General features: G+C 40.4%; 1 protein-coding gene across 1 annotated transcript in view; it reads right to left on the bottom strand.

Annotated features, from left to right (window-relative positions):
- Nucleotides 1-19,762, bottom strand: part of GUCY2F (guanylate cyclase 2F, retinal) — a gene marked incomplete at both ends in the record, with an annotated part of 81,380 nt that overhangs the window by 17,043 nt on the left and 44,575 nt on the right. The window contains 10 exon segments of the mRNA XM_081126364.1: nucleotides 2,590-2,605; nucleotides 2,609-2,637; nucleotides 2,640-2,759; nucleotides 6,183-6,339; nucleotides 6,341-6,380; nucleotides 7,150-7,319; nucleotides 9,545-9,549; nucleotides 9,552-9,692; nucleotides 12,694-12,843; nucleotides 18,122-18,278. Coding sequence (XP_080982490.1) covers nucleotides 2,590-2,605; nucleotides 2,609-2,637; nucleotides 2,640-2,759; nucleotides 6,183-6,339; nucleotides 6,341-6,380; nucleotides 7,150-7,319; nucleotides 9,545-9,549; nucleotides 9,552-9,692; nucleotides 12,694-12,843; nucleotides 18,122-18,278 — 985 coding nt within the window.

Raw genomic sequence — 19,762 nt, 5'->3', positions numbered from 1 at the left:
AAAAATAATAATTACAAAACTTATGTTTCTCACTTTAATTTATTTATCACCAATTCAGAAGCATTTGCTGAGCCCTGAGCTAGGTAACTAGGGGAGTAAAAAAGAAATGTAACAAATAGCCTCAGTCCTCCAGGAGATTGTAGTCTAATTGAAGAAAAGAGACAACCAAACAGGAAGCAATTAACTAACCACCCAAAACAATGTATGGTTGAGGCAAGATAAATGCTACAGGCAGAGTGCTATAATAGTTTGGGGGGGGGGGGGTGTTGTTAGGACCTGATTCAGTTTATAAGGGTTCAGTGGAGAAAGCAAAGTTTGATTTGAATCTTGATGGGTGGGTAGGATTTGAATAAGGGAAAGGGGACATGAATCAAAGGTGTGTGGTTAGGATTGAGCATGGAATTTTGGAAAGCTTGTAGAGAAAGCAGTCTGTAATTCAGGTGACTAGGGAGAAACTTCAGACAAGGTTGGATATTGGGTTGTACAAGCTGTAGGACCTTGAACTACTAGATAATTTTGAGCAGGAATTATATAATTAAAATTATTTTTCTTTTCTTTTTTTTCTTTTTTTTTTCTCAGATCAGTATACAGAATGCATTGAAAGAGGAGAAAGTATAACCAGGGAAATCTGTTAAGTGGCTGTTGAAGTAATCTAATCACAGTGTTGTGAGTACTGGAAAGGAGGTGCTGATGGAGGCACAAAGAGTTGATAAAAGAGAGACATTGTGAAAAGAGAACCAACAGACTTGTTGGCTGTCTGATTGATAACCATGAGGAAATTGGCATGGGCTTATAAACTTATGCTGGTTTGTGGGGAAAGATGGTTTGATATTTTAGATATGTTGAATTCAAAGTAATGGTGAATTATCCAAGAAGAGATGTGCTAAGGGGGTTTGGAGATGTGAAACTGAAGTACAAATGAGAGATGAGAGCTTTTTTTAAAAAGAAAAATACTGAATACCTACAATGTGCTAAACATTCAGGATACAAACATGAATAAAATATGGATCCAGACATTAAGGAGTGTATAGTCTAATGGAAAGACAGAAAAACAGATGTAGATTATGCTGATGACTATAAGAAGGATAGATAGAAAGAAGTAAGAAGTGGATCCAAAAAGATGCTATTGCAATGATCCAGGCAAGAGATGCTAGTGACCTAGTCTGAGTAGTGAGAGTTAAGAAGAGACAAGGCATATTCAAGAAATATTTAAAAAGTAAAATATTCAAGACTTAATAGTTGGTTGAATGGCAAAAGTCAGGGTAAGGGAGGAGCCAAGGAGAATGACTCCCAAGACTAACTGGAATAACAAGATGAATAGTGATACCGCCAATTGAAATAGAGAATAAAAACAGAAAGAAGAGGAAGTTCATGTGGGAAGAAAACAATTCTGTTTTGGATGTGTTGAGGCTGAGGTCCTTGTAGAGCATTCGGATGGAAGTGTCAGCAGCAAGTTTGATAAACAAGGCTAAAGCTTAAGAAACAAGATGTGCCAAAGTTGTACAGTTGGAAGTCATCAGCATACAAGTGGTAGTTAAATAATAGACATAAATGAGATCACCCAGAAGAGTATATAAGGAGAGGAAAACAGTGGATGAAGGACAGAACCCTTAACAATAGCAATATCTAAGAGACGGAAAGAGACAGAAAAGATTAACAGACAATGGTAGAAAATGAAAGTCAGGTTGCAGTGCGTTGAGAATGAATTAGAGGTTAGAATGTGCAGAGAGCAAGGAGACCATAACTCAGAGCTTTGCAGAAAATGTGGGAGCAGCCACAGTTCGAGAGCAAGACTTGCTAAGAGAGGCAGGAAATGAAATGGAGAAGAATCATTCAGTGAGTGAGAAACATGTCAGAAAAGCAACTGAGGGAAGATTTAGGGAGAATTTTCAAGACTATAAAATGCTAAAGAGATAAGAGCAGATTAGGACTGGGAACAGTGGTAAGGGCTGAAGCCAGATTACAAAGGGGCTAAAGGAAAGGATATTAAAGAAATGGCATAGTGAGTATCAAACACTCTTTTAAGAAATATGGTAGGAAAGGGATAAAAAAAATGGGGGAAGAAAAGGAGTCTAAAAGTGCAAAGCAACAATAAAAAGGAGGTAAGTGGAGAGAGGAGCAAGAAGGGCTACTAGGAGAGATGTCGGTGATATCAAGTGAAATATTTGTCAAGATACCTGTGAATTCGTTAAGGTAGATGGGAAGGGTACAATGAAGGGGAGATCCTGAAGATATTCAAGCAAGTGGGGAGGAGTGTGGGAGACAAATACTTCAGGAGTTGAAATTTTAAATAATTAAGTGAATTATTCTAAATACAGCATGTACATATTGTTCTTGTATCATATAGTCAAACATGGAAAGTTGGCTTTCACAAGAAAAGTAGACAGAAAGGGTTTGGTACCTTGAACAAGGACTGCTGCCAACTGGGAAGAGAGTAAACTTGAGGTGGCTTAAAAGAATTATGGAGCATTAGACAGCTGGATAATCCAGCTGCAAATAATCAGGGAAGAGATACCCTCTTCCTCCTTATCTAGTTTTCCCTTGAGGCATAAGGGAATATCACCTCTTGCTTTAGCTGGTCATTTTTACCTGAGTGCAGGCCTATTCAAATCTGGACTGGCACCTCTGGCATGTGCCCATCTTGAAGTTACCCATGGAACTCAGGATATCCAGGGACATATTTGTAATCTCAGCTGCATGCCTACTGCCATTCCTCTTTGGGAAGCCTGATGCCACCATGTAAGCATCACCAATGGTCTCTACGTGGGAAACAGTGGGGGGGGGGGAATAGAATCAGGAAGCAAATAACTTCTGGTGTGTGTGTGTCACAGAGTTTAAGGGGTATGATGGGAGCCAGGTGTTCTTTTTGTAAAGTGAGGAAGACAGGGAGATTGTCAGTGGTTTACAGGCCTGGCTGCACATTAGAATCACTTAAGGACCTTTATAAAAAAATACCAATGTCTGTCCAGTCAGCGTGGCTCAGTGGTTGAGCATTGACCTATGATTCAGGAGATCATGGTTTGATTCCTGGTCAGGGCACATGCCCAGGTTGTGGTCTCAATCCCCAAGAAGGGGCATGCAGGAGGCAGCCGATCAATGACTCTCTCATTATTGATGTTTCTATCTCTCTCTCCCTTTCCCTTCCTCTCTCTGAAACCATTAAAAATTATATATATATATATATAAAATTACTGATGTCAGGTCCCACACTGATAAATTCTGAAATAAGTGCAACTACTTTGCAGGCTCCTGGCTGGCCCTAGAGAATTATCAGGCTCCAAACAGTTCCTGGGAAAATGAAAAGGGTAGATTCTGAGAGTGTCTGTGTGTATCCATGAGAAAGCACCCTAGGAAAAGGTGCACATGGTACTCCCCCACCAAGCATTTCCCTAGATGATTTCAGGTAAATGAGCTAAGGCAACCTTAATGCAAGTATAGGAAAAGGGAAAGAAAGGAGGTAGAAAAGTTCATTCTTTCTGTTTTGCCTTGCTAATATGATAAAATTTGTTTTGCAGTCCCAATGGGTATGAAAACTGGGTCTTTTATCACCAGCTACCTCCTCCTCTTCTAGTGCTACCACTTAAGGGGCAGCACTACTAAGCCTCAACTGCTTTGCAAGGGGCAGTTACAGCTGTAAACATGTAAATAAAGGCAAATCTGTGCTCCTCATCTTCCCCACAGAAGTGTGCTCACTCTTTTAGGTGACCAGTAAGTTGGAGCTTTTCAAGTAAATCCAAAAGATAAGTAAGCTGAAAAGACTTCTATGAAATCTGCCAGTCCAACTCCACTAGTAAAAGTTTGGATGCAGTTTAAATCCATGTTTTCCTAGAGAACAGTACTCATGAGTGCAATGGTTAAGAGCATGAAACTGTGAAGTGGTGTTGTCCTGGTTAGAATCCCAGATGTATAATTTATAAACTGTGTGGCCTTGGGCAGGGCACTTAACCTCTCTGTGCTTCAGTATCCTGTACTTATCTGTAAAATAGGAATTATGACAGTACCTACCTCATAGAGTTTTCTAAGAACTAAAATCTTAATACATATCAAAGCACTTAAAACCTGCCTGGTGGATGATAAGTGCACACTGTCTCTTCATCATCATCACTGTCATCATCACCAAAATGATGTCTTGTAAGGAGCCTTAGAACTAAGCTCCAGAGAAAGTTTAGTAATCAGCAATAGGCCTCTCATCATGATTTCCTATATAGCCAATAACTAATGATCTTTTGCACTTATGGGACTTTATACCTCAGCATGCTTCCAATCAGGGCCTCCCTTACCTGTGCACTTTGAGAAAAGGATCCCTGCCCTCAAATAAGCATGCCTGTCTACACAGAGAGAGGCAACGGGTAATACGCAAATACTATATAGGAGGGTGAAAATCACTGGCTGGCCATTATCAGAGACTGGTGGTTGACCCTTCAGCTTTGAGTCAGTCACACAGGAGTTCCTAAGGATATGGATAAGAAGATTAGAATGGCAGGGAGCACTGCCTGATCTTGGTGTGGGACTGCTGTGGGAAACTGTCGGTTGCATAAGTCAGCAAAAGGACAGAGAAAGGAAAGAGGATGTATAGAAAAGGGTCTGGTTGAGATGAGGTGGTAGCAGGAGAATTAAAACTGAAAACAAATCACTCACTTTGTAATTCTGCAGTAGCCTTCTCACTACCATTTCAGATTATCAAGTGCCAGAGGAAGTGATTCCAATTTTACAGGTTAAAAAAATGAAAACACAAATAGGTTTGGTGAATCACTGCTGGCTCAGTATTTTTCCTTTGTACTGTGTTTAGGACTAAAAAAATTAGATTCCATTTTGGATTCACAAAGCCCTGTTCCCTCTTGGAAACAGCCCACTAACTCCTTACTGTAGCCTTAAAGTACCAAAATACCTAATGACCTCATCCCTAAGATCCCCAACATTTGTCTGAATAGTATCACCTGGATTGATTAAACCAGTGGCTGTGTTACTGCTCATGCCAAGTCATCTTTGATTTTAGTTTCAACTGAATTAGCTTTTGGTGATTTGTTTTTCTCTTCAGGCTGCTTGAGTTCAACAAGTTGAGACAGGTAGTCTGATTCCATGGATTTTTTCTCCTTCGTAGTCTCCATGTGTGCTTCTTGATTAATTTGCAGGTCCTGCTGATTGACAGGTATGATGTCTATTTGTGAGCCCTATTTAGATGGCTTTGCCTAGCCCTGAGGCTCTCTGCCTGATCTGAAAGGGCCCTGTCTAATCTGAGATAAACACACTGTCCTGTGTGATTTAAAAGTTGGAATATTTCAGACTACTGTGAAGGATCCAATGAATTGAGCTACTCATTCTCCAGCTCTGCCTTGGTTCCTGGGACAGAGGAGCTGTCTAAAGTTTGGGATACCTGGGGCATCTTTCTCCATCAATAAGACAAGTATCCATGTTGCAGACAATGTGGACACATCCCTGCACAGCTATGAAATTTCTAGCAAGTTTCTGCTCAGAGACAAGATAACACATAAAACCAAGTGTAAGGAAGCATCACACCAAAATGAGTGAATGAAGTCATCTATTCTCTATTCATCTTCTGCAACCTTTGATAGGAAGAGTAGAAATTGACAGGCTGGAGGGGTTGGGAAAGGTCGGATGGTGCAGGGGATTGCAACCTCACAATTCATTACTTCCCAGACTTCAGACCAATAGGTGGGCTGAAGCAATCCCCTGTAGCAATCCCTAAGAGCCTCAAGTCTAATACTTCTTCGACATGAGTAATGCTAGAATTCTCTCCTGTATAAAAATGGTACCTAAATAGGAAGCCAAATGTCAACAGCATGTATATCTACACAAACTTTACCAAGATGAATTCTGTAGCAGTCACCAACTACAGGCAAAACACCAACACTTCTTCTGTATCCCTTTCAGTGCCTAGCATGATACCACCTACTCTGTGAGTAGTCAGCCACTGAAGTGCAATAACACTTTTAGACTCAACCTCTTCTTAGTCCCAGTTCTAGAAAATAGCTCAAAGGAAATCTGACCAGCAATCTCTGGCTTTCATTTCCAATGAGATACCAATGGAAAATTTTAAATTTACTATTTAAATTTTAATTCCTAAATAACAACATTTAATAAAATTGCATCCTTCAATTTTGAAGTACACATAGATGAGCCTCATATAAAAATTTCTCTCTGGAATTTATTTCTGTGCTAACTTACCTTGTGGACATGATGACTGCAAATGATGGCATCAAAGACTGTGTACAGGTCATTGGAAATATCCACAATCTCAATGGGCTCACTCATGGCTGAGACAGTGGTGAAACCCACAATGTCACTGAAGTACAAGGTGACCAAGTCAAAACCCTCAGGGTTTGACCGTGCAGCCCTTTTTGAGTGATTTGACAACTGATCTGAAAAGCAGACACAGCTATTCCTCAAAGGACACAGGGCTCCCACTATGCCACACACACATCTGTTAGAACACAGTTTCTCCAAAAATCACTGTCAAGTTAAATGATGAAGAAGAAAATATCACCTGGATGAAAACATTAATTCTTTCATTTATTCTACAAATATATATTAAGTGCTTACAACATGCCAAGCACTGTGCTAGGTGCTGGAATACAGCACTGAACAGACAGCCCTGGTCTGTGTCTTTGTGGAGTTTTTTCAGCTCTCTATCCTTCTTCCTCAGCACTCCATGCCCTTGGGGAAATTCCCCAGGTGGATGCCTTTGCAAGAAACTAGTTTCCCCAATTATCTCCTAGAAGATCATGTTACAGCAGAATAAAGTGCCTGGGAAATTTTGGAAATTCTAGTAACAGATAAAGCTTTCAACTAAGGGATGAAAAACAACCCTAGTACTTTCCTCTAGGAGTTCAAAGAACTGCTTCCTTTTAATTGGTCAACTACCAGGCAAAGTCATGAAATGTCACATAGCAAAGCCGAGGCACCAAAACTTAAATGATCAGCATGATCCACAGGTAGTGAAAAATTAGGAAGTGTGCTCTGCTCCCTTGATTTCCAATTCTTCTTTGATTTGAGGGTGTGACTCAAACCTACTGGGAGTAGAAAGGATGCAGGACACAGAGACAGAGCAGTTAGTTGATGGTGGTTGTTTTTTTTTCTATTTTTAAGAGAACACACTGTTACAATGATTCACACTCCTCAGGTGTTCACACATATGGTGGTAGCATCTGTGTTAGAAGCTTTATTGTTTTCTGTTTTTCAATTTCCAGCTCTTCAGTCCACTCCCAGATCAGATCTTCCAAGTTTCTAGAATATTGTTCCAACATCCGAAGCATAGAATTAATGATATTGGTCTTTCCCCCTTTATTGAAAGCTTTAAACTGGAAGTAAAACAGAAAGAGGAGCCAAGGAATCCTTACTTCCCAAACTCAGCAATAATGGACCAGGACCCCTTATCAAACACCCCTTCCTTTAAAATGCCAGGACAGGGGAGGTAAACCCAGGTAAAAACAGCAAAAGTCACCACCCACCCTCATTGTCACCCTGGTCCATTCACAGGGCTCTTTTGCTTTGAGTAGATGTTCCCTTATCTTTCTGTTTCTTTCAAGTCCGAGCAAAGGCGTTCTGGGCAGGATCCTTCAATTCTAAGATACTAACGCATGAATAGTAGCCATTTCTAAGGCAATAGGATTTGTTCTTTAGCCCAGGCCAGTTTTGAGTGTTATAAGGGGAAAGAGAGCAGGTAATGCTGTTTTACCCTTCTGGGTCATCTATCTACTAAATCATCCTCATCTTCTAATGCTGCTGTATTGCCAGTTCTTTGGCAGTGGAAAGTTCCTTGACTTCTTAAATATGACCCAAGATCTACATGGTAAGATCTAACCCTACTTCTTCTCATGGAATCCAGAAATAATGGTGTTCCTTATCACCTACCCTTCACATTAATCAAGGTAATGTAGAAATTCAACTGGTCTTGTCCCATTCTATGCCCTGATCCTTTAGAAGTGGTTGTATACTACAGATTTTCAATACACCTTCCTAAGACCCTTTCCATCTACAGAGATGGGAAGCTTGGCATAGCATTGGAATCATGAGGGGGTAGTCCCTCCTTGCTGTAGTATCTAGCATGCACAAGGCTGTGTTCACGACAAAAATACTGGTGGTAGTTTTGCTGGGCAGATATCTAGGAATCTGTCCCAATGAACCCTCCTATATGGCTGGACCACACATCCACAACTTAGCACTCAGTACCCAAGGCCAAGACTAGGAGTTTTCTTCTGAGCCTGGTCCACATCTACAGGTCCGCCAAGGCCTGGCCAATAATCTCAGTAGCAAGATCAGATGCTTTGGGCTCCCCCTATTCCCTAATCCAGGGAGCCTCATGCTCTTCTCTCCACTTATGTGTTATTAGCTACAGGGAGTTGAGAGCCTACCCTTGTCTTTCAGACAGTCTAAACTTCCACTGAAGCATTTCAGTTAGGACAGCTCCAGCTATGTCTTCTTTGAAGGTCCTATGATGTACAACTCCTTCTATCACTGACTTCTATTCTGTCTTCTGAAATAACATCTCTAGCATCAACACAGGGCAAATGTTTTTCTCTTGCCTCATGGGGAATTTTTAGAAATTTGACCTTCGTGGTCTTTTGTCCTTTACATACTATTGAACACCTGTTTGAGTGTCCTCAAGAAATGTAGCCAAGCTAATGGAGGCATTGTTAGCTGGGGACACGGATGACTTCATATTCAGGTCCCCTAATGCTTTCAATCCAACTCTTTTTTATCCCACCTCAGATATCTGCTACTCACAAAGTATCTCGGTGCTGAACTCCAGTCAAGCTCAAAAGCCTCTTCACCAAAGCTAACACAGCACTCACAGAGAGTACCCCGAGTTTCAGTATCCTATAGTTTCAACAAAGCCCTAAACTGCCTGCTCCAACATAGAAACCATATCCTAGATCTCTTAGTAGGACTCTGTCTTTTTCTCATTTCTCTCTTTTAGTTTCCCACTCTAAAGAAATAATCAGCCTTTTTAAAAATTCTATATTTTAAAGAAAGAGTTTATCACTTTTCAGGTACTCTATTACCTCAAGTCAATCCCTAGGAACATAAGGAATCTCCTGCTTTATTTCCACTTTCTTCCATCTTGAACACCCTTTCTTGACCTCCAAAAACAACCCAGCATTGCTTAAATAGTATACTCATCAGAGTTCTCTGTGATCTTCAAAACAATCATGTCTGTATGAAGATCCCTATCTATTCCATGATAATGAGCTTGTAACAGTCTCAATACTAGTGCTTTGCAAATGCCTCATGGTTCAATTCCAACATTGAAAGGTTGGTTAGGTCAGATTATAGATGGTCTGGCACAGAGGTTCAGATACAGAAGAGCACAAAAAAATAATGCCTGTGCTCTTAGAGGATATGCTGGGATGTTCCAGCATCAAAGGCCTCCAAGTAGTCACCTTCATGCTTCTTCACCCAAAGGAGTGCCTTTTTCTCCTGCTAGAGGTTCCTCCCACACATGACAAGAACCCAAGGAGTTAGTATGGGGTAGGCTGGGTTTAGGATGGCTGCTGGGCAATGCTAAGATTCACATAGTCCTTACCTGGTAAATATTTTATCAAAAGTTGGCTGTTGTTCTGCAGCCTCAGCCCAGCACTTCTTCAGCAGTTGGAGACACTCTGGAGGGGTGTGCTCAGGAGGAACCAATGGTCTGTACACAGGATGAGGCTTCTTAAGTGTGTCTATGATTTCTGTCCAGAAGAAAGAAGAGAAAGGTGTACAAATCATGGGAAAAGCAATGAAGATTTAGCAAAAAAAAAAAAGGAAAAAAAGTGAGTTTTAGCTAAGAATGGTGTTGGCCAGGAGAAATCACAGAAAGCCCATCTCCTTGCCTTCTGCTTAAGTGACATGAATATAAATTGTATCTGAGCAAAAATTACATCAGTCAATTGAGGACAGGGTAAAAAATTAATCAATTGAGTTACTGGTATCATTTAGGCGCAGCTTTATTCTGCTTCTGGTTGGTTTTAGATGAGCCCTATCTGATGTCAATTATAAAACTACAACTCCAATGATCTGACTCCTTTCACTCATCCCCAAATCATCTAAGTCTTCCAATCCCCACACTAGACACAATTACCATCCCACCCCCTGAAGGCCCAAGCCCAACTCAGGTCCAAGCTATAGGCCCTGCTTGGCTCCTAGAGAAAGGGAATTAAGAAATCTAGTAGATAGTTCAGGACCTCATTGGTATCTTCCTGGCTGACTGTCCTTGAGGTCCACCTTTGGTGGAACATTTATCAGATTATGGCCTGAATGAGCATTTTGTATGCATTGTTTCACTTGATTCTCATTACAGACAGATGAGGTGGGAACTCTTTATTTCTCAAAGGGGAAAACTGAGGCACAGAGAGAATAAGTAACTACTCAAAGTCACATGGATTCAAATTTGATCCCAGGTAATCTCAGTCTACCTCATTGTCCTTCTTGCAAATGTCTCAGACCTCAACTGGGGGTTTTAAACTCCCAATTCAGGAACAACAGCCATTAGTGACCAGAGGTCTAGATCAGTCAGAGTGATATTTTTACAAAGGGAGAAAACTCCCTAGAAGTAGGAAAAAATGGTTAGCCTTCAATATTCTCCAGCAACCTGCATTATTCTCAAATTGGTCTCTGCTTCCAGCCTAATCTTCTCCAAACCATTCCTAAAACATGAATTTAGTCATGTCACTTTCTTGCCTAAAACCCATTCTTGACTTCTTATAACCCACAAGATAAAATCCAAGCCCTATCTCATTTCTCATTTCTTATTCTTATCTCAGCTCATTTCTTATTCTTAGTCCCCTGTCCACAACACCAACCCTAACATCCTCATCATGAACCAAACCTTGCTTGCCCCACCAGTGTGCCCTTCCCATTGGCTATAACAAGACAACAGTGTTGCTTCAGACTGTAATAAATGTCCCTTGCCCCGTGAAAGAATTTTAGCTGTTGCTTCTGACTTCTTAGTTCCCTGTGACATCACACCTTCTGCTCTTATAACCCAGGTTTGCTTATACCAGTAATAGTTTTTCCAACACAGCACCCTACTGTCTCAGTGCAATAGAGTTAATGTGAATCAAGCCCTTGGGACACAACTGCCCCATCCACTCTCTAGCACAGGAAGTCCTTGTTCCTTTCCCAGAAGACCATCAAGTTGAATGGGTCACCTCTCTACTTAGGTCAAACATGACTCACACCCTTGAGGAGCTCACAGTCCAATTAAAGAAATAAACAATGACCAATAATATAAGTGCTCTAGCAGACAAACACACAGGTAAACACAGAGGGGGTACTTGACTCACACTGAAGAGGTCAGAGAAGGCTTACAAGAGCGGGTGACACAATTTAGATGAGGCAAGGTGGGGGGAAGGTGAGGTCATTCCAGGTGCTATGAACAGCCTGTGTGAAGACACAAAGATGGGAGAGGCCACAAGGCTTTCAGGGCACTGCCAGTCATGGAGTTTAGGAGGAGTGTGGGGAGTCACAGAAGACAGGCCTAGAGAGGTGGTTAGGAGTCAGATTGTGAAGAACATTGTATGTTATGTGAGAAACATGTGCTTCATTTAACAAATGATGGGGAACAGTTGGGGAGCTTTGAGTAGAGGAATTATATGGGACTCTGAGTGGGGCAAAGAATAGCTAAGTATTTTGGGGGTTTTGTTTTGTTTGTTTGCATTTTTTAAATCCTTTATTTTGAAATAAATTTAGACTTCCAGAAAAGTTGTAAAAATAGTAAAATTGCCTATATACCCTTCACTCAGCTTCCCCTAATGTTAGCAACTTATACACCATAGTACAAAGGAAATGAATATTGGTACAATACTATTACTAATCTAGAGTCTTTTTGTGTTTAGTTTCATCAGTTTCCCCCTAATATTCTTTTTCTGTCAACATTCCAAATCAAGATCCCATATTGGATTTAATTGTTGTTTCTCAGTCTCCTCCAATCTGTGACAGTTCCTCATTCTTTCCCTGTCTTTTATGACTTTGATACTTTTGATAAGTATTGGCCAGTTATCTTGCAGAATGCCTTTCAATTGGAGTAGGTCTGGTATTTTCCCATAGTTATATTGAGGCTATACATTTTTGACAAGAATACCCCAGAGGTGGTGTTTTGCCCTTCTGAATGCAACATGTCAGGGTTACATGATACCGATGTCTAAGCTAAGGTGGCGTCTGCAGGATCTTTCACTACTAAAGTTAATATTTTCCCACTTGTAATTAGTATCTAGTGAGTTGATACTTTTAGAATATGCAAATGTCCTCTTCCCCTCAAACTTTTGCCCACTGTTTTTATCATTCATTTGGCTGATGGCCAATGGGAGATGAAGATGAAAGTTTGTGGTATGTCACAGGGAATGCATAGGAGGAACTTGCCATCCAGGAGCATCGTGAGAGATACTTAAAAACCTGGCAGGGAGTGTCTCAGAAGAGTATAGGGGGCTTCTAAAATAAAGGACTGATACAGGTCCTGTAGGCCCTTGGCTTATGTCAGTTTGGAAAAGGATCAGCTTCTTGGTTGGAGGAATTTCTACCAAATACCTAAAGCTGCTTGTCCCCAAGTCCTACCTGCACACAACATGGGCTGCTTGCAGACTGGCAGGCAGTTAGCACAAAAGCATAGCTGTGTTCACTCTTCTGGCAAATTACAACAGCTTAGGTTGGCTTGATAATCTGGGTCATGCTGAGCCCCTGGTGCCCTTCTCTCACCTCCAGCAGGCAGATCCATCATGCAGAATAGGGTTCCCCAGACCATCACTTCTTGCATGATGATGGCAAAGCTATAGACATCTCCTGCAAAAGGACCTAACCTGCTGCCCTGGGGGGCTCTCAGCAGTTCAGGGGTCATCCATAGTAACTCTGAAAAGAAAGCATTGTGTAATGAATGCAGGGAAGATTAACTGACAGCTTGTGCAATGCCCTCAAAGCTTCCAAGGGTGCTATTTCATTGACTGCTTTATATTAGTATTAGATAGACCAGCATGCTAGTGCCTTCCCAGGATCTGAATCTATGAACCTAAGGAATTACACACATAAAAAGCATACTCCTTTCCCCACCCCATGATCATGCAGGCCAGACACAACAGATGTGAGGAAGGGCAGAGAAGCTCAAAGTAGAAAAACTATCTAGCACTTGCTTGCTTGCTCTCTTGAGCTGGCCAGTAGCAGTTGGCAGCCTTCCAGGGAAAGGCGAGTTCACTGTCAGACTGGTTGCCATGGATTTGCTGTTTGATGAGATCTATATGTGTCTAGTAATTTGATTGTGCTGGAGCTCAGGGATTCATAGGTTGGTTTCTCCAAGTCTTCACTAAAAAGATTAGAGGGTCCCCAGGACTCCTCTGTTCTTTGAAGAGCAAAAAGGTGCAGCAAATCCTTCAACTCAGTTCTGCAAATATTTATTGAGGCTCTACTATGTATCAGGCAGGGTGCTTGGTACAGGTGACGTACCAGAGATAAATTAGGCCTTGATTTTGCCCTTGCAGAGTTCACAGATCAGTAAGATAGATGTGTGGCCCAGCCCAATGTCTCAGCTGTTGAACATCGACCTAGGATCCAGGCTATTGGGGTTCAATTCCCAGTCAGGGCACATGCCTGGGTTGCAGGCTCCATCCCCAGCCAGGGGCTGTGCAGGAGGCAGCCAATCAATGACTCTCTCATCATTGATGTTTCTATATCTCTCTCCTTTCCTCTCTCTGAAATCAATAAAGATATATTTTTAAAAATAGACATGTGTACCCCTAACTGCAATACAAGAGAGATAGTGATGAGGCCCACTATATAGTGCAGGAAAATGAATCTATTAAAAGCCAAATTTGACCACCAGTGGTGTGCTCTGCACCATTTCAGGCTCCATCAAGGTAAAAAATATGTTATTTCTGCTTTCAGTGTTACAGCAGTCAGAGACTAGGAAATTTTGGGGGAGGGCAATACATAAATAAATACATATTAATAATATAAATTGAATAGTCAAAAGTTGGAGGGAGTGTTTTACATTGAACCATATGAAATTGCTGTTTGTATGGGTCAAAATGGTTAAATATTGACAATTTCATAAGGTTCAGACAAAAAAAAACTGAGCTGATCAACTTAATCCAGAAAGGCTTCCTGGAAAAGTTAAATCTTAAGGAGCTTGTTAAGAAGGTTGAGGATGCAGTTTCCTAAAGCTGAGAGGGTAAAGGCTTTTCAAGGAGAAAGAACAGTACATACAAAAGAATAAGAGGTAGAAAGGAGCAAATTGCAGATGGGGGTGGTGGTAAGCAGATTAGCTTGGCTGAAGAGAACAGCTCTGTTAAGAAATAATGAGAAATGAGAAATGAGGTTGATGAAGTGGGGGAGAGAGGGTAGCTAGAAAAATGAGGGCAGAAGGTGAGAGTCCCTAAGAGCCAAATGAAGGCATTTGGAGAAAATACAAAAGGCAGTATGGGTGCAGGAGTTGGAGAGGGATTTGATGAAAACCTTGTTCAGGAAGATGAATCTGGCAAACTTCACAAGCTGGATTGAAGAACAAGAGAGACTAAAGTCAGGGAGACCAGCTAGGAAGCTATTACAGGAAGAGCCAGAGGCACGGTAAAAGGGGCCTTAATGTGGGTGAGGGTGGCAGCAGCAGGACGGAAACCAGATACATGGGGAAGACTACAATGGAGAAGGAAGTGATAGGGCTGGGGATAGGCTCAATGTGCTCTGAGAAGGGGAGAAAGTTGTAGTAAATAACGGGTTGATGGCCAGACAGAGAGGCTGAAAGAATGTCTGCTGAGGGTGGGGTGGGGAGGAAGTAATGGCTTACTTTTCATCTTGTTAAATTTGGGGTATTGAGAAGGGAGTCCAAGGGACAAGCTCCTATGAAGCAGGAAGGAGGGTGAAAGGTCTGAGATTATTTTGGTTTGTTAGTGAAACCCAGAAAAGAGAAAGTCGCCCTGGAAATTCTGATTTTAAACCAATCCTGATCAAAATGGTGGAATAAAGAATTCTAGCTTACCCTCAATCTTATACTCATCTTTTCTTTTTGTCTTTTAGGTGTCCCCAACCTTTGTTCCCCCCTACCCACCCCCATGAAAGTCCCTGATACACTCTCTATAGTGATTTTACCCTTACGTCTCCTTGTCTAAGTGGACTGATATTTACAAATAAAACTGAAAAGATTAAATGATATTTTGTCAAAGAGTACATTTCTGACTGTGAAATTTCAGGCATATGGTTTTGGGGGGAGGGCAGGAGGAATATTTGGGGCAGGGAAAATGGTATGTGACTGCTTCTTCCTGGCATCCTCTCTCTGTGCGAATTTAAAAGCACAAGAAGGGAAAAGGGGACAAAACTCTCTGGTAAAAGCTGGGTTATTAAATACAATCATTACCAAATAGTATTTTCAGAGAGCACTTACATGTATGTTGTTAATGGCTAAAATGAGGCTATATCTGTATTATACTTATATAATTGAGAATAGACAGTAATGAATACACTTACAACCCACTCTCATTTCCCCATCCCTACTCCAGAGCCAAGTAAGAGCCACTACATACCATACTGAAACTCTCAGGAAAACTAGAAAAATTACCTTAGCTTATTTTTTGTTGTTGTTGTTTTTAATCTGCTGGAGGCAGTACTAACTCTGAGCCTTGCTATGGTGATAAAATCACCTTTCAATACTCAGTGTGGTACAGTACAAAAGAAAAAAGAGCTGGAAATAAAGACACCTAGGTTTAAAATCTCAGCTTGGTCACTAATTAGCTCATCTTTCTGAACCTTAGTTTCCCCAACTATAAAATAGAAGGTGAGCCAGATGATTTCCAAGAGCTTTTCTGTTTTAATTTATCTTTATTGTTGAAAGTATTTCAATTATAAGATTGTATTAGCCCTGTCATCTAAGGCAGGGAGCAGCAAGTTATTTTATTTTATTTCATCCATTCGTTGATGCTGCAAACATTTTTTCTGTCATGTCAAGAAAGGTGCTGAGGGAAGCAAACATGTTTCTTGCCTTCACAGAGCTTATAGTTTGAATAGAGAAAGAGGACAGCTAATTAAACACATAATGCCAAAAAAACGTGGTATTACAACAAAGTTCAAAGCCCTAACCGATCATTAAGAGAACTTAGCCCAGCATAAGGGATCATGGAGAGCCTCTTGAATAAGTGGTATTTATGTTGAGCCCTAAAGAAAGAGTAGAATTTAGCCAGAATCAGTCTATAAAAGAGTGGGAAGGGAAGACTGTCCCAAGCAATGGGCACAGGATGTGTGAAGGTCTGGAAGTAAGAGAGTACTTGGTGTAAATAAACAACTGGAAGGAGCTCAGCACTGCTGGAGCACAGAGATGGAGGGAGGTTTGCAAGGCCCAGACCATGCAGGGCTTGTAGGCCATGCAAAAGAATTTGAATTTTATCCTAAGAGCCACGGGAAGCCATTCATTGAATTTTGGCACAACAGTAACATGATCAGATTTGCAGTTTAGAAAACTCCTGGCTGCAGTGGATGAAGAATGGACTGAGCATCCACACTGCCATTGCAATTTGGAGAGTGAAATGAAGCAGTAAGACAGAGAGGCAGAGAAAAAGACAGACACAATACACACACACACACACACACACACACACACACACACACATGTCTGCAGCTATCCTTTCCTCACTCTGAGATCAGAGTTTCTTAAGTTTGAAAGTTGCCAACCTATGAATTAAATTGCACTCTGGGAAGCTGGGTATTGTGTTTTATCTTTTGTGGATAATTAATTTTGACAGGAAGCTAAGCACTTGCCACTCTGCAGCTACTGTCCCAACATGCTAGTGCTAGGACCAGGAAACTACTCCAATCTTTCAAATTGGAATCAGCCAAATAATAACCACTGGACTAAGTCTGCAATAAGAACAGGTCAAGGGGGGGGGAATGAATCACAAGATTTTTATTGTGATTACCAGGAGCTTCATCCTCCAAAGCATGGACAGGTAGAGAAAGAGGAAATAGGTATATGTTTAAATTTAGCTGGATGAAAGGGCTAGTCTGCAGAAGACCAGAACTAAATTCCTGGAAATGTTGCTAAGTAGCTGCATGATTTTAGAAAATATTAAGCCTCAGTTATCTTATCTGTTAAATGGGAGAGTTGGACTAGATGACTCCCTAAAGTTTAATATCTCACAAGTTTTGTAAAGCACGAAGATAATACCACTGATGACCACCAGGCTGTCTGTCTCTATCTGTGCATGTGTCCCTCTGTCTTTAATTCTTCATTTTTTTCTATGTAGTAAAGTCATCAGTTTTACCATTTATAATGCCAAAGATCCTTTTAATAATATGAGTATATGTTGTAATTTTGCACCTCTCTTGTCTTTTTGGTTTGTGTTTTTCTGTTTTCTGTGTCACTCTCTTCTTTGTCCTTGCAATACTGGTTAAAACTTGTAATGCCTGTTTCCTATATGTATTTTACCCTATTCATTGTTTCTCCTTCTTACTCTTCCTCTTTCTTGTTCTTTCTTCCTCCCTCTCTTCCATCAGTTCATTTCCTCCTAATTCTCACTCACCGATTCCCATTCCCCATCAGACTTCTCTTATTTAATCTGTGATGATACCTATAGACATTGTTTGGTGCTGCCACTAGTGCACTAAACAGAAAACAAAAACACAAAATCGATCTTAATGGCATGCTTACTTATTTACTAGAATGCTATAGTTCTGTCTGAAGTCATCCCACACAACCCATAGAGCATTAACTTGCTGGGGCCCCCTACTTGTTTCTATCTCTCTAACAAAGACAGTGAGGGTAGGCTTTAGTGACATCCCATTTCAGAATGTGCTTTGTGGGAGTCTAGCTACCAAATTACCTCCCATTCAATCTGACAAGTATTTATTGAGCACCTACGGTGTGCCCAGTGCTCAGTAAGTTCCTCCAGGGATTCCTGGGGTCTCCAAACAATACAGCCTAATCCTGCCACAGCAGGAACTCAACATTATTGCACAGGCTTTGTCCTGAAGGTTAGTCTGTGCTGAGATTACAGCCTGAAGAATTCATTCAACTCCTTTGGTTTGGAAATGAGGCTGAATTTTCAACAAAAGTGGGAAGTTGAATCAGTCTGGGGCTTTAATTCAGTACATATTCTCATGTGAACTTTGGAGTTACCTTGTGTGCATCAGAAAGGTGAAATACATTGCTTACCTTCAGCAAAAGGTTTCTCTTGGGAGAGTCTTAGCATTTCCAAGATGTCATTAAAGCCATAATCTGTCACTTTTAGTACAAAATGTCCATCTACCACAAAGTTCAGAGATTTCAGGCTCCCATGAGTAAACTCTCTGTGGTGTAAGTACTTCATGCCCTGAAGATGATACAAACAGGATTTATCTAGCAATTTATTTAAATATTTTCTGCTTTTAGAGCCACTTTCTGAGATTGTTATGGCATGATTTATTATGATCCAGAATTCAGCCTTTGTTTTTTTCTTATACCTAGGCAAAGCAAACTTTGACAATGAGAATTGTTTCCAGGCCCCTTTTAACTCTAAAATTGTATGCTTTGATAAAGAATCATATCTTGAGTGTACAAAGAATTGTGTGTTATTGGAAGATTTACTACCATTTCAAACACAGGATGGATTCATACATATATAATTGCCAAGACTTTGAAGATTCTGATCCCCCCAAAGGTCTAGTCCAACTCGCATCCACTATTGGAAGGAATGGAAATTGGTACAGCCTTTTGGGTGGGCAAATTGGCAATAGCTATGAAGACTGAAAGTATGCATGCCCTGTGACCTACAGATTCTACTTCTCCTCCAAAGAAATGCTTACTCATTTGTACGAGAAGACATATACAAGAATTTTCATTGCAGCTCTGTTTTATAATATCACATAATTGGAAATACAATAAATACCTATCAAGAAGGGACTGTTCAAATTGTGGTATATCCAAGCTACAAAATGTAAAAATTAAAAATAATCAGTTAGATGTATATGTATCAACAAAGAAACATCTGTAAGTCATAGAGTAAGTAAAAAAATAGTAAGTTGCAGAACTATATGACAGTATATAGTTTTAAAAAACAAAATCTATAATGTATGCCAATACACATGAAATTAATTCCAAGGCTAATCACCAAATTGTTAGCAATGGCTAACTGTGGAGGAGAATATGAAAAAGAATGAGTAAATGTCAGCATTTTTATATCATTTGATTTTTAAATTTAATCTAATACATTATTTTTGTAATTTAAAATAGGCAATAAAAAAGAAGAAAGCTGAATACTCCTGATCTCTGCAGCTTGCTTGGCAGCTTTATATGACACTCAAATGTGATCTACCAGAACTCTTTCAGATATATTTAATCTTTCACATATAAATGTATCCATAATCTAGTGTAATCATTTCAGAACTGTTTATGCCTAGCCTTCTTAAGTATCTGGCTCTATTTTGTAGCCTGACACCCTGTTTGTATTTGTATGATTTATATCTTATGTCCTCAAAAAAGTCTGCAGTCCCCAGTATCTCCTAGCAGAGTCTGTAGTGGGTAAGATTTTCTCCAGGTTGTCTAGTGCTTGTGTTTCATTCATCATGGGCCTGACAGTACTGTAATTTATAGGTTTCTCCCTTAAATCACAGGACCTTGCTTACAAGGTAAGTGGGAAAAGTACTAAAATAGGAATTAGGAAATTTGGATTCTATTATCAACCCTGCCACTTAATAGTTGGCTGATAAATACAGGTGTGGGCAAAAATAAGTCTACAGTTGTTCATATAAAAAATCACATGCAGTTTATGATTATTACAATAGCTTTATTAACTCAAAAGAATGTCACAATGGCACA

This window comes from Miniopterus schreibersii (assembly GCF_964146895.1).
Source record: "Miniopterus schreibersii genome assembly, chromosome: X".
Lineage (NCBI taxonomy): Eukaryota > Metazoa > Chordata > Mammalia > Chiroptera > Miniopteridae > Miniopterus > Miniopterus schreibersii.
This window is presented reverse-complemented; position numbering and strand designations above follow the sequence as displayed.